General features: G+C 47.2%; 1 protein-coding gene across 2 annotated transcripts in view; it reads right to left on the bottom strand.

Moving 5' to 3' along the window:
* LOC135899468 (putative phospholipase B-like 2) overlaps positions 1-12,879 on the bottom strand; it is a 93,217-nt gene that overhangs the window by 16,887 nt on the left and 63,451 nt on the right. For both annotated transcript variants that reach the window (XM_065428740.1, XM_065428741.2), the window contains 3 exons: positions 10,209-10,301; positions 10,073-10,144; positions 672-824 (listed from right to left, as the gene is read on the bottom strand). In XM_065428740.1, coding sequence (XP_065284812.1) covers positions 672-824; positions 10,073-10,144; positions 10,209-10,301 — 318 coding nt within the window. The remainder of the gene's footprint in view (positions 1-671; positions 825-10,072; positions 10,145-10,208; positions 10,302-12,879) is intronic.

Here is a 12,879-nt window from a genome sequence, read left to right as displayed (position 1 = left end):
TTCCCGTACGTTCATCGCTACGGACGATGCGTTACTGAAGAAGGCAATCCCTATCACGCCCTCATCTAAGCCGCTTCTGGGTTTCTCACTTCCACTACATCTTCCCTAAAGCACACGAAATATAATGGTCAATTCCACTGGCCAATCTAGAGTGGTGTGCAGAATCTGCGAAAAAGCAACGGGGTGACCCAATTCAGATGGACCAGAGAAAAATAAATACGCTTTAGCAGAGAGAGCAGTGAAAGTTGGGCCCGCATCCTTCCGCCATATTGCGTTTTCACTTCGGCCTTCAGCAGAAAACCGCCGAGTCATCCGGCTAAACCGGAAGTGACGGGGACGCGTCATTGGGCTTCAGCTGAAATCCATCTCTCCTAGGCGGATCAACGGTGAGCGCTCCGTCGCGGTGCGAGTTGATCCGAATCTACCAGAGCAAAACACAAACTTGCTTTTTGATTAACCAGTGCAATTTTATTTTTCTGACACCTAGCAAGAAAACGGGGGGCAGGTCCACCTGTCAAAATTCACTTTAAGATGCTCAATGTTCTCAATGTTGGAATGCTGTGGTTTAATTTCGCTATGTAGGTCACCTGTATTGACGACAATGCTGTTTATTTATGTATCTCTCTTCCTCGCCATTGGTAAAAGAAAGTGGCTAGAACATGTTACATTACCTCATCAGAGCCGTCATGGATTCCACGTCAGTGACGTTCGTGTGGTATCGCCTGAATATGTTTGCCCTCGGTGCCTTGTCGTAGCTGTAGTAATCTCCATACTCTTCCACAAGCTCTGTTTGACCGCTTATCACGAATATGTCCTCGAAGTAGCTGCAAAAAACAAAACAAATCAAAATTACACTGCTTATCATCATCATCAGCAGCAGCAGCAAATTCTATGTCCACTGCAGCATGAAAGCCTCTCCCTGTGATCCCCAATTACCGCTGTCCTGCGCCAACCGATTCCAACTAGCGCCCGCAACTCTCCTAACTTACTCTACAATGGATCACATACGTGTCATAGATCAGGTAATCAAGAAATCTGCGAATGCAATCAGCCTCTCTATATGGCTTTCTTAGATTACGAAAAGGCATTTGATTCAGTGGAGATACCAGCAGTCATAGAGGCATTACGTAATCAAGGAATAGAAACTACCTACATAAATATCTTGGAAAATATCTACAGAGATTACACAGCTACCTTAATTCTGCAAAAGAAAAGTAGGAAGATACCTGTAACGAAAGCGGTAAGAGAAGGAGACACAATCTCTCCAATGCTATTCACTGCGTGCTTGGAAGAAGTATTCAAACTATTAAAGTGGAAAGTGGGAACGGCTCCCCTCTGCCAGTAAGGATCCACGGCGAATATGTCAGCAACCTTACATTTGCCGATGACATTGTTCTATTCAGCAACAATGCAGACGAGTTACAACAAATGATTTACGACCTAAACAGAGAGAGTGCAAGAGTGGGGTTGAAGAATAATATGCAGAAGATAATGATGAATAGCCGAATAAGGGAACAACAGTTCGGGATCGCCAGTCAGCTTATAGAGCCTATAAGGAGTGCGTATACCTAAGTCAATTAATCACATGGAACCTTGATCATGAGAAGAAAATTTACAGAAGAATAAAAGTGGGTTGGCCCGCATACGGCAGACATTGTCAGCTCCTGACTGGAAGCTTGCCATTATCACTGAAAAGGAATGTGCACAATCAGCGAACTTTACCGGTGCTGACATATGTGGCAGAGACTTGGAGAATGACAAAGAAATTTGAGAACAAGTTAAGGACCGCGCAAAGAGCGATGGAACGAAGAATATTATGCATAACGTTATGAGACACAAAGAGAGCAATTTGGATCAGAGAGCAAAAGGATAGAGCTGATATTCTAATTGGCATTAAGGGAAAAAAATATAGCCGGGCAGGTCATGTAATGTGCAGGTTATATAACCGTTGGACCATCATGGTTACAAAATGGGCACCAAGAGTAGGGAAGCGCAGTCCAGGATGGTAGAAGACAATGGCCGTAAGTAGTTACAATTTACGTTTATTTATATGCGAGCCGATTACTAATGCTCGATCACTGTCCTTGTGAATGGGCCAACTTTCACACAAGTGTCCGTCATTTTTATTGCAAAGTAAAATGTATCACAATATAACAGTGGTTATTAGAATTTATGCACCATCATTGCTAATTTTTTTTTACTGTAGGATTACCTACAATTCAGCTTACTCTTTGTAGTTATTTTCGTGTATTCGGTCGCGTTATACTGCTTCTGCTTTCGCTGACTGCTACGTTATTCCTGTTTACATATTTCCTTTGTTTTGTAAAATTCCCTAGCACTTGTTAAGTTACGGTAAAGGCTAGTCAGGCTGCTTCAGTGCAGCTTTTTTTCCTATCATTCTTTGAGTATGAAACGACCATAAATATAATTTCAGTTAGTATTACGGTAAAATATGATTCTCAGACAAAAAAAAAGGCTTCGACAATTCGTTGGGCGTATCCACTGAATAAAGAAATGTTTGTTTCGGCACTACAGCACGAAATCGTACAATGCTGACTACCGGCCTGCAGTACAAGCTTTCCCAAACTGGCTAGTATTTTGTTAACGGATTGTCACACGACACAGTATAGCAGTTATCTAGGCACGAGTAGGACGGCTGCATGCAAGAGGCAAGCAAGTGGCTTAGGGACCAACATTTGCGCAAGTTCGTAACAGTATTTATTAAATGTGAGCCGCGTGCTGGATAGGAAATACAGACAAATAGGGCAAGCTGTTTGTTGTTTTCTTCCTGCGCGTCTTTCGCCTTCACAGCGCTTCTCAGTTCAAGCTGTGCACGTCACTCGTGGAACTGACAGTCCCCGAGCAAGCGCACATAGTTCTCATTCTGAGGCCTCCGTATCGCCGCATTCTTAAACATTCTCTCTTCTGCAGACTATATCCCCGTACACAGAGGATGATAAACATCCGGTGAAGACGCCAGACGCGGGCGCGATAACTTTCGACAGTTAATTCACGGAGCCTACAGGTGCTGTTAAAAATGGCGAGCTGCAATGCAGGTTTGCCACCCAATTACGACTGGGGAACAAGACGCGCATCCCCAACTCTCCATCGCTTCACCTAGGATGCGTTCGATGAAGCGGGCTTTGTGCTGAAAACCGCCGCCATGCCCTAGCCCCATCGCCGTTGTGACGATATGAGTTCGGCGGACGAACTATTGTGCCCGAGCTCCCCAGCGCGGATCTGATCTGCCACGCTTGCGCGAGCTGCCGCGGGAAAGCCGTTTTTTGTTGCTTCCCACGCGCCGACCGGGACGCAGGACAACGAGCTACCCAGAATGGCTCCGAGCTTCCCCGAACGGCTCCCCTCTGCCATCGGCTCCGGCCATCGGAATGTGTGTGCTTTTGTGTGCATAAACTGTTCTGCGGGGCGGCGGCGAATTTGCGATGAAACACGAAGGTTCGCCGCCTTGTATCACCGGCGGACCGAGTGTTTAAAAAACTGCTGTTGTGCGGGTGCTCGACACACTTCTCTCGTGCAGTCATGTTGGACTGACACTCTCTCTGAAGCAGTCAAGTTAGACTGATATAAATATTGTAAATAAACCCATAATCCTCGTTCTCGATGAGAAGCAGTTCTTCCCTTCATCAACGTCCTCAGCGTGGATAAGCGGGACGATGGTTTCGGCCAGCTTCCTTCGAATTCATGCCGGACTTCAATCTTGACAACGGATGACGAGCGACGGGATTGAGCCCCCAATCCTGACAACTGGCTGACAGCGGTGAGATAGACTTTGCGACATGGTGCTGTATCTGCGGTGAGTGCTTGGTTCTTCCTTTGACTCTCTAGGCTTCATTTTGTGGTTGTTCTGTTTAGAACTGTAGGGAAGCTAGATTGTTGAGTGTTAGCTAGGTTGTGTTTTCCTAGCTAGATTTAGAGAGCAGAATCAAGGCAGTAAGGCAGCAATCATGGAGTTAAGGACACTGCTGAGAGACGAGTTGTTGATTGTTGGTGAGGAACTGGGCCTAGATGTGCGCAAGGAAATGCTAAAGTTGGAATTATTGCACCTAATTTCCGAACAGGCCAGTGCGGAAGAAATTGAAATGGGGTTTGACCTTCTGAAAAAAAAGAGAGAAACGGGACAGAGAAAGAGAATAACGGGAAAGAGAAGAACGGAACAGAGAGAGAGAGGAACGCGATAAAGATCGCGAGTTAAGAAAAAATGCAACTTGAACTTGAAAGCAAACGTTTGGAGTTGTCTAAAGGAAGTGAAGGCGCTCTGGGACGATCAAGTGAGGCAGAATCGTACCGCATGGACAGGCTATTAAAGCCATTTGAGGTCGGGAGCGAAATAGGCTTGTTCCTATGCAATTTTGGAAGGACTTGCGAGAAGATGAACTTCGGCCCGAGTACATGGCCACAGTGGTTGCTGTCTATGTTGCCATGTGAGGCGGCGGAAGTGATCGCCAGACTGAGTGCACAGGATGCATATGATTATGACAAAGTTAAGGCTAGTCTCCTGAAGAAATACCGCCTTTCAGCCGAAGCTTTTCGGCAAAGGTTTAGGAGCACAGGCAAGAAAGATAGCGAGGGATATCCGGAGTTTGCGTATAGCTTAAAGGCCAATCTAGTCGAGTGGCTTAAAAGCGTGAAAGCGTACGACAGCAGAGGCATGATCATTGAATGCATGTGTCTAGAGCAGTTTTACAAAACCATCCCCCAAGCTGTGAAACTGTGGGTGCAAGACAGAGGGAATGTAAACACTGTGGAAAGGGCGGCCGAATTAGCCGAAGAGTACGCAACCCGTAGAAAGTTGAACGCCGGGGACGGAAACTTGGACGGTCGAAATGGACCGCGGGAACCATTTCCGTTCAAAAGGGGTCCGCAGACTAGACGATCGGAGCCTGTAGACATGGCGGAAAAGCTCGCAGAAAAGAGCGAGGAGAAACTTAACGGAGAAACCGCACAAAAAGAACAGAAGAGAAAATTCGAATCTTTTAGGCCAATTCGCTGTTACAAATGCCACAAAATGGGACATATAGCTGTAAACTGCGGGAAGTCTAGCGTAGTTTTCTCCTACGTGGAGGAAAAAGATGAGAATATGGAACTTTTAAGTCCATATCTTCACGACCTGCAAGTTGATGGAAAACCATGCTTAGTGCTAAGAGACAGTGCCGCCACGATGGACATTGTCCATCCATCTTACGTGACGGTAGATGACTTCACCGGAGAAGTAGCATGGATAAAACAGGTTGTAGAAGAACACAGCGTGTGTCTGCCCATGGCCAAAGTCAAAATCAATGGCCCATTCGGGGAGCTAGAGACTGGGGATGCAGTTTCCAAATTTCTGTCACTGCAGTATCCTTACATCTTTTCGAATCGTTCGAATCAGTTACTGCGTGACAAAGGGCTCAAACTGGAAGAGGGCATAGTACAGGCATTGACCCGAGGCCAAGCTCGTAAGATCGCGGCGCTTTCGACTGAAAATGCGCAAGCTCCTCCAGCGGAAGCAGAAAAGGCGATAACTTCAATACCCGAATCCGAGCTAGGCCCTAGGGGCAAAAGAACAGTTGAGGAGAGCCTGCCAGCTGACCAGCTGAATGAGAGCGTAGCACTAGAGTGTCAAAGTTCTAGCCTGCAGGAAGAGCAAGCTGACGCACTCACAAGTGAGACAGGGTCGTTATTATCACCGGCCTCAAAGAACTTTGATCAGCTCTTACGTGTGGATGGAGAGTCACTGGCAGCTGAGCAAAAGAATGATGAGAGCTTAGCTAAATTACATGACACAGCTAAAGAAGGCATTGCTAGGCGCAAAGTGACGATACATGAGAGAGGAGGATTGTTGTATCGGCACTACAGAGATCGAAAGGGTAGGATTTTAGATCAGTTAGTCGTACCTACTAAGTATAGGGAGGACCTTTTGAGTCTCTGTCATGGAAATGGGTGGTCTGGCCACCTAGGCATAAACAAATCAAAGGAAAGATTGCTTATGGAATACTACTGGCCTGGCTGTTTCAGAGACGTAGAAAACTTTGTAAGATCATGCGACGCCTGCCAACGTCCTGGTAAACTAGGAGAGACATGAAAGCTCCACTGAAGATAGTGCCCTTAATAACAGAGCCTTTCAGACGACTTGTATTAGACACGGTAGGGCCTCTTCCAAAAACAAAATCGAGCTACAGGTACTTGTTTACCATGCTGTGTCCGGCTACCAAGTTTCCAGAAGCAATCCCTTTGAAAGAGCTCAGTTCCACCGAAGTAGTAGACGCGCTGTTGACAGTGTTTGCACGATTTGGGTTTCCACCCGAAATTCAGGCAGATCAAGGGTCAGTATTCACGAGCGCACTGACTTCCACATTCTTGCAGAAGTGCGGAGTAAAGTTAATACACAGTTCTGTCTATCACCCTCAGTCAAACAGTGTAGAGAGGTGGCATTCGGTGCTTAAGCGAGTTTTGCGTCCGCTCTGTTACGAGCATAAGGAGGACTGGGAGAACTGTCTGCCGGCAACTTTGTTTGTTTTGCGAACGGTTCCACATGAAGCGACAGGGTTCTCACCAGCAGAAGCAGTGTATGGGAGGACACTCCGTTCTCCACTGAGAATTTTAAGAGAGATGTGGGAGGAAAGAGGGGAGAGTCCAACAGTGGTTGAATACGTGCTAAATTTGCTGGAACGGCTAAGCGCAACCCAAGAACTAGTCGGAAAGAACATGGGAATAGCTCAAAAGAACGCCAAATTCTATTACGACAAGAATGCGAGGCTTCGTACGTTTAACGCCGGAGACCAGGTAATGATCCTCAAACGTTCAAAAAAGAACAAGCTTGAAGTTCACTGGGACGGGCCCGTTAAAGTGTTGCAAAAACTTTCAGATACTAACTATGCTTTGAGAATGCCCGGTCGCAGGAAGGAAGTGAAGATATATCACTGCAATTTGATCAAGCCGTATGTAGAGCGGAGCGGAGTCGTTAACTATACCATCAAAGAGCCGTATGGCACTAGTACCAAGTTTAAAGAGTATAGGGCGACCTCCAACTCTGAAATCGGCCTAGAAGAAGTAGTAGAACACTCGGTAAGCTCGCACGCTCTAAGACCCGAGCAGCTAGATGAGCTAAAAGAGGTGTTAGGGGAATATCTCGACAGATTTAGCGATCGGCCGGGTAGAACCGAACTAATAACGCATGAAATAGAGCTGAAATCAACCGAACCAGTAAGATCAAAGCCTTACAGGGTGTCTCCAAGACAGAGAGAGATGATGGAGGCAGAGATACAGCGCATGCTAGGGTTGGGAGTTATTGAGCCCGCTGAGAGTGACTACACGTCACCACTAATACTCGTAGAAACCCCTAACAAGGACCCTCGTCCGTGTGTTCACTACAGGAAGTTGGATCAGCTGTACCCGATACCCAACATTGAGGAACGAATTGAAAGAGATAGCGCTGCTAAATACATTTCAACTATAGATCTCGTGCGCGGGTACTGGCAAGTTCCCCTTTCAGAAAGTGCCAGCCGCTATGCCGTATTCATCTCGCCTGTAGGCACTTTTCCCCTCTCGCACTCAGCTTCGGGCTGAAGAACGCGCCGTTTAGCTTCTCTAAGTTAATGGATATTGTCCTAAATGACTTGCAGGAGCTCGCCTTGCCTTACCTTGATGATGTAGCAATTTTTTCGGACAGCTGGGAACAACACGTATCGTACCTCAAACAGGTGTTCTCACGGTTGAGGGAAGCCGGCTGAACGATGAAAGCGGAAAAGTGTAGATTTGGTTGTCCGGAGGTTACTTATCTGGGCCATGCTGTCGGTCAGGGCATGACACGGCCGGCCGAGCTGAAAATAGCTACGATTGGAGAATTTTCTCAGTCGCGCACGAAAACAACCTTCGTTCATTTTTGGGACTTGTGGGGTACTATCAACGGTACATTCCGAATTACTCGCAATTGGCAAGTCCATTAACCGACGCCCTCCGAAAGGGAGCACCGAGTAACGTACACTGGGATAAGGACAAAGAGAACGCTTTCCAAAGTTTGAAAACGCTATTGGTTTCTCGTCCTGTGCTTCGCGCGCCAAACTACACAAAGGAATTCATAATTCAATGCGACGCAAGCGACAGAGGTATAGGCGTGGTACTTAGTCAGGTCGGCGACGATAACGAGGAGCATCTTATCCTCTATGGCAGCCTTAAACTAAATGTAAGGGAGGAAGCCTAGAACGCTTCAGAGAAGGAATGCGCTTGCTTAGTTTGGGCCGCCCAGAAGTTGTCGTGTTACTTGTACGGAGCGAAGTTCATATTCGAGACCGACCACTGTCCTCTGACGTAGCTCAGTCAAATGTCACACAAAAATGGTCGCTTGCTCCGATGGAGCTTCACTCTCCAAGAGTACAACTTCTCCGTTAGACATAAGAAGGGAAAGTTGCATAGCAATGCGGATGGTTTAAGCAGGCTAAATTCTGCGTTTGAGGGTCCCGCCTCAATTTTAGGGTTATTAGTGTTAATTTTTTAAGCCAAGAAGATGCCCTCTCATTTAGCAGGATTCCTTCCATGATTTCTGAATTTGTCAGCACGGAATTTGTTTCAGAAATTGGCATAGCGAAATGCAGCATTTTTTTGTTTCTGCACTTATGTTGTTTTTTTTAAGCCTAGCGGGTGTAAAGTGAGAGCCAATGCACGTCCTCTCGGCGCAGAGCCGTGTTGTGGGGTTCATTTTGCAGTTGCCTGTCCTTGTTGGATGTTTTGGGGCGGTGACATCAATACACAAGTGGTCGCTGCGAGCCAAGACATCAATCCCCCCCCTGACCACCAGCCGTTCTCATCCTGCCTAGCGGTTGTCAGCGCTAGACAGTCGAGATTTTTCGGGCCATGGAGGCGCTGTTAAGAATGGCGAACTGCAATGCAGGATTGCCACCCAATTACGACTGGGGAACAAGACGCGCATCCCTCACTCTCCGTCGCTTCAGCTAGGATGCGTTCGGTGAAGCGGGCTTTGTGCTGAAAACCGCCGCCATCCCCTAGCCCCATCGCCGTTGTGACGAAATGAGTTCGGCGGACGAACTATTGTGCCCGAGCTCCCAAGCGCGGACCTGATCTGCCACGCTTGCGCGAGCTGCCGCGGGTAAGCCGTTTTTTGTTGCTTCCCACGCGTCGACCGGGACGCAGGACAACGAGCTACCCAGAATGGCTCCGAGCTTCCCGGAACGGCTCCCCTCTGCCGTCGGCTCCGGACATCAGAATGTGTGTGCCTTTGTGTGCATAAACTGTTCTGCGGGGTGGCGGCGAATTTGCGATGAAACACGAACGTTCTCCGCCTTGTATCGCCGGCGGACTGAGTGTTTAAAAAACTGCTGTTGTGCGGGTGCTCGACACACTTCTCTTGAGCAGTCATGTTGGACTGATATAAATATTGTAAATAACCCCATATTCCTCGTTCTCGATGAGAAGCAGTTCTTCCCTTCATCAACATCCTCAGCGTGGATATCTTGGACGATGGCATGGGCCAGCTACCTTCGAATTCATGCCAGACTTCAATCTTGACAACGGATCACGAGCGATGAGATTGAGCCCCCAATCCTGACAGTGCTCGGTTTCAGGCGCAAGTGACGGTGCTGTAGGGGAGGACAGCCAGAAGTCTCCGGATGGACACTTGTCCCGCGCAAGTAAGATAACAGACAAAAGAGCAGAAATTTGAGCACCGCAGGAGTCGTCTTTCTTCAGCGCGAGCCCGGCCCGAGTGACATGAACAGCCCACATGAGCCCGGCCCAACGCCAATATTGGCCAAACTTGATCGGTACCGAGAAAATTTGGGCCCGGCGTGGTTGGGCCCGTTAGCCTGTGTGGCTAAAGAAAGCACGGTGGAGTTTTGTGCTGATGAAAACATAGCACCCGCTCACAGATTCTTAGCAATGATACGGTGAAAGGCAGGCAAGTGCGAAATACAACTTCGTCCCCCATGAACAATCATATTTATTGGCGCAATATTTTTTCGCAAAGTGCGAGACTGGAACGCGAAAAACATGTTAAAGTAAGTTCCATTTCATTTGAGAATAATGCCTGCACATGGTACAAAACGAACCGAGTACTCACGCGACATTGTAGCTGGGCCAATACGACTTTGTTCGAAGAATGTCACTGACGTCCTTTTGACGCATTATTCCACTGCAATGAAAAAGAAAAAGTGCTATATCAAGTTGCACGAGAGATGAGAAGGACGTGTGCTTACGGCATCTGTTCGAGGATCCACAGCGTGTCGTTCACAATAGCAGTACCAGGCTTGAAGAGCTTGTAGTCGACAACAATCCACTGGTTGTTGTACCTGCAAGAGTGGTAAACCTGCTGCGTTTTCCGTTCAACAATGGCATGCTGCACAGAGGAAATGCTTATAAATACGAAAGCGAGAACATATTTCAAGCTCTCCAAACCACGAGCAGTCTCTGCACATGGTGACAATGTCACATGTGAAATTAGATGACCAACAGTTAAAATTAATTTCTTCTTTCTGAAGCGAAGGTTAAAAAGACCACATGTTACGATGACAACTACCCAACGATTTCTCAAAGTCAGGTAGCACTGCTCAATTGTTCCCTTGCTTCAGCAGTGAACCAGTGGTCATGGTGTTCCTCTGCACAGCATAAACTAGCAGAGACCCATTATTAAAGCCTGAAGCCAGACACGCACATTCTCAGCGTATACGCACCTGCTTGTTTAAGAACCACAGGTGGACACAATCATTCCGAAGCTTTCCACTACGACTTCCCTTATCTTAGCTTTTCACATAGGACTCTAAACCTGAACAATTAAACATTCTTCATTCCTTACCATTTTATAGAAAACCAAGGGCTATGCTCCACTGTGGTATGTCATTAAGACACTTCAATGAGATTCGAACGCAAATCCTCTCTCTACCCCTCCCCCAAAGAAAAAGAAAGAAGCGCACAACACAGCCTTATATTAACAGCACTTATAGGTTTCCGTACGTACAATATGATGCTCTGGAATCAACGTCATTGAACCACGGGTGCACACCACAAAAGCATAGATACCAACGAATGTCTTCATTATTAAGTTTTCTTTAAAAAAAGCCGCATCTAAAACCGGACAAGCTTTTTGCATGAGAATAATAAGCGGGATGTATATTGTACAGTATGCGTAGGACAACTGTACCATTTGTACCAGCATCACCTTTCAGGCATTAACTTTGTTAACTTCAGGAGTTCTCAGAAAACACATGCATCTTTAAAATTCTCAGGCACTATAATTTTCTACTATACAGACTACCTTAATGTCCACAGGAGGCTAATAAATGAGCAAAACGTGACTGTTCACTATAGTAATTGCAAATACAATTAATAGAGTACACAGGTGTCCTCAAAATGTCTTCGGGATAATTTAAAGCATGAATATGGAAAACATTCGCTCATAAATACCTCCATTAATCGTTTCAGCGGCCTCAAGAACGCAAGAAATAAAAAAAAGAATAGTGGTAAATGAAGACAAGTTATACGGACTCTATGCGGTGCGCGAATCGATGTAAGCGAATATTTCTGTGATTTTTGCGTTGACTGACGATAATTCATGGCGATGTTTACAGCTAATGTTCAGGTGCTTCGGCGTTTTAGTGCAAAACGAGAGCGGTGAGTTGGCGTTAAACGTTACCTTGCGTGAAGCACTGCTGTTTGTGTGCGTAGTACACAGAACACACACAGGGGGAGGTGTTTGCTTGAGGCGTTGTCGTGCGCCATACTTTCTAACCTCTGAGAAGGTTGAACATCGTCATTGCCTCACATGGCACATCGCATTTGGGCAGAAGTATCATACTTTAGTTATGGTGTTTCACATACTAAAACCACAGTCTGGCACAGCGTAACGGGGGACTACAGATTGATATTCATCACCTGGGGTTCATTTAATGTGCACCTAAATCTAAGACACGAGCGTTTTTGGATTTCGTCCCCGTCGAAATGCGGCTATTGCGGTCGGGATCGAACCCGCGACCTCGAGCATCGCTATAGCCGCAAGGCTACCGCGGCGAGCACCGAGGTGTTGATTTGACCTGCGGCCGCTTCCGTAGTGTCGCCTAGAGATTAGGGCGCTTTAATACGGCTTTGCGGTTGCGCGCTCTCTGTCATCTGTCTACTTGACAAATTTGCACTTTGTTTTATTTTTGAAAAATAGCGGAAACGTAAGTGTATCGCACCTTGAACTTAAACTTATTCAGCCTCTCCGCCACTGCTGCCGTGTCTAGTAGTAGCGCTTCCTTGCGTTTTTACATCGCACTCTCACTAACTCGCGCTCCTGCCATGTGTACGAGCTGCCAGGAGCGAAAAGTGGCAATACTCTCATTCACTAGTCTCGTGACTGCGTCGATTATACGCGTTCTACACTTTCTCTCCCTGCCTCCTATCTATCCACCGTGGCGCGTTAGTACGAATGTAAGTGCTGCAGCTTGTGAAATGCTTTTATGGGTGCAGGTAGGCAGTGAACTTTATTCATGTCCTGAGGAGCTCCTCAGTACATGGTTAAAGTTCACTGCCTACCTGGCCCTCTGGACGGCCCGTAGCTGAGCGGCCAGGGTGCAGCTCTTGAGCACCACCTCCCACTCTCCTTCCGTCGTGAGATGATTGTGGTCCCGTAACAAGGGACACCGCCAGAGCACGTGTTCTAAAGTGCAGAAGGGATCTCCGCAATCCGCACAATCGGGCTCGTACGGGTCCGCGTATCAGCTGAGCCTCGCTATAGGCTGCGATAGGACCCGGTCTCGGCATGCGAAGGATGGAAGACTAATGCCTGGAGAGTTTTGGCGTGGGGCGGGGTATAGGCCCTACTGCCGACCTGATAGGACTTTCTAATCTCGTTGAACGTGTAAAGAGAGTCCTTGTGGAGCCCTGCGTCCG

Source organism: Dermacentor albipictus, chromosome 6, assembly GCF_038994185.2.
Source record: "Dermacentor albipictus isolate Rhodes 1998 colony chromosome 6, USDA_Dalb.pri_finalv2, whole genome shotgun sequence".
NCBI lineage: Eukaryota > Metazoa > Arthropoda > Arachnida > Ixodida > Ixodidae > Dermacentor > Dermacentor albipictus.
Note: the sequence above shows the minus strand (reverse complement) of the source record. Positions and strands in the feature narration are given on the sequence as shown.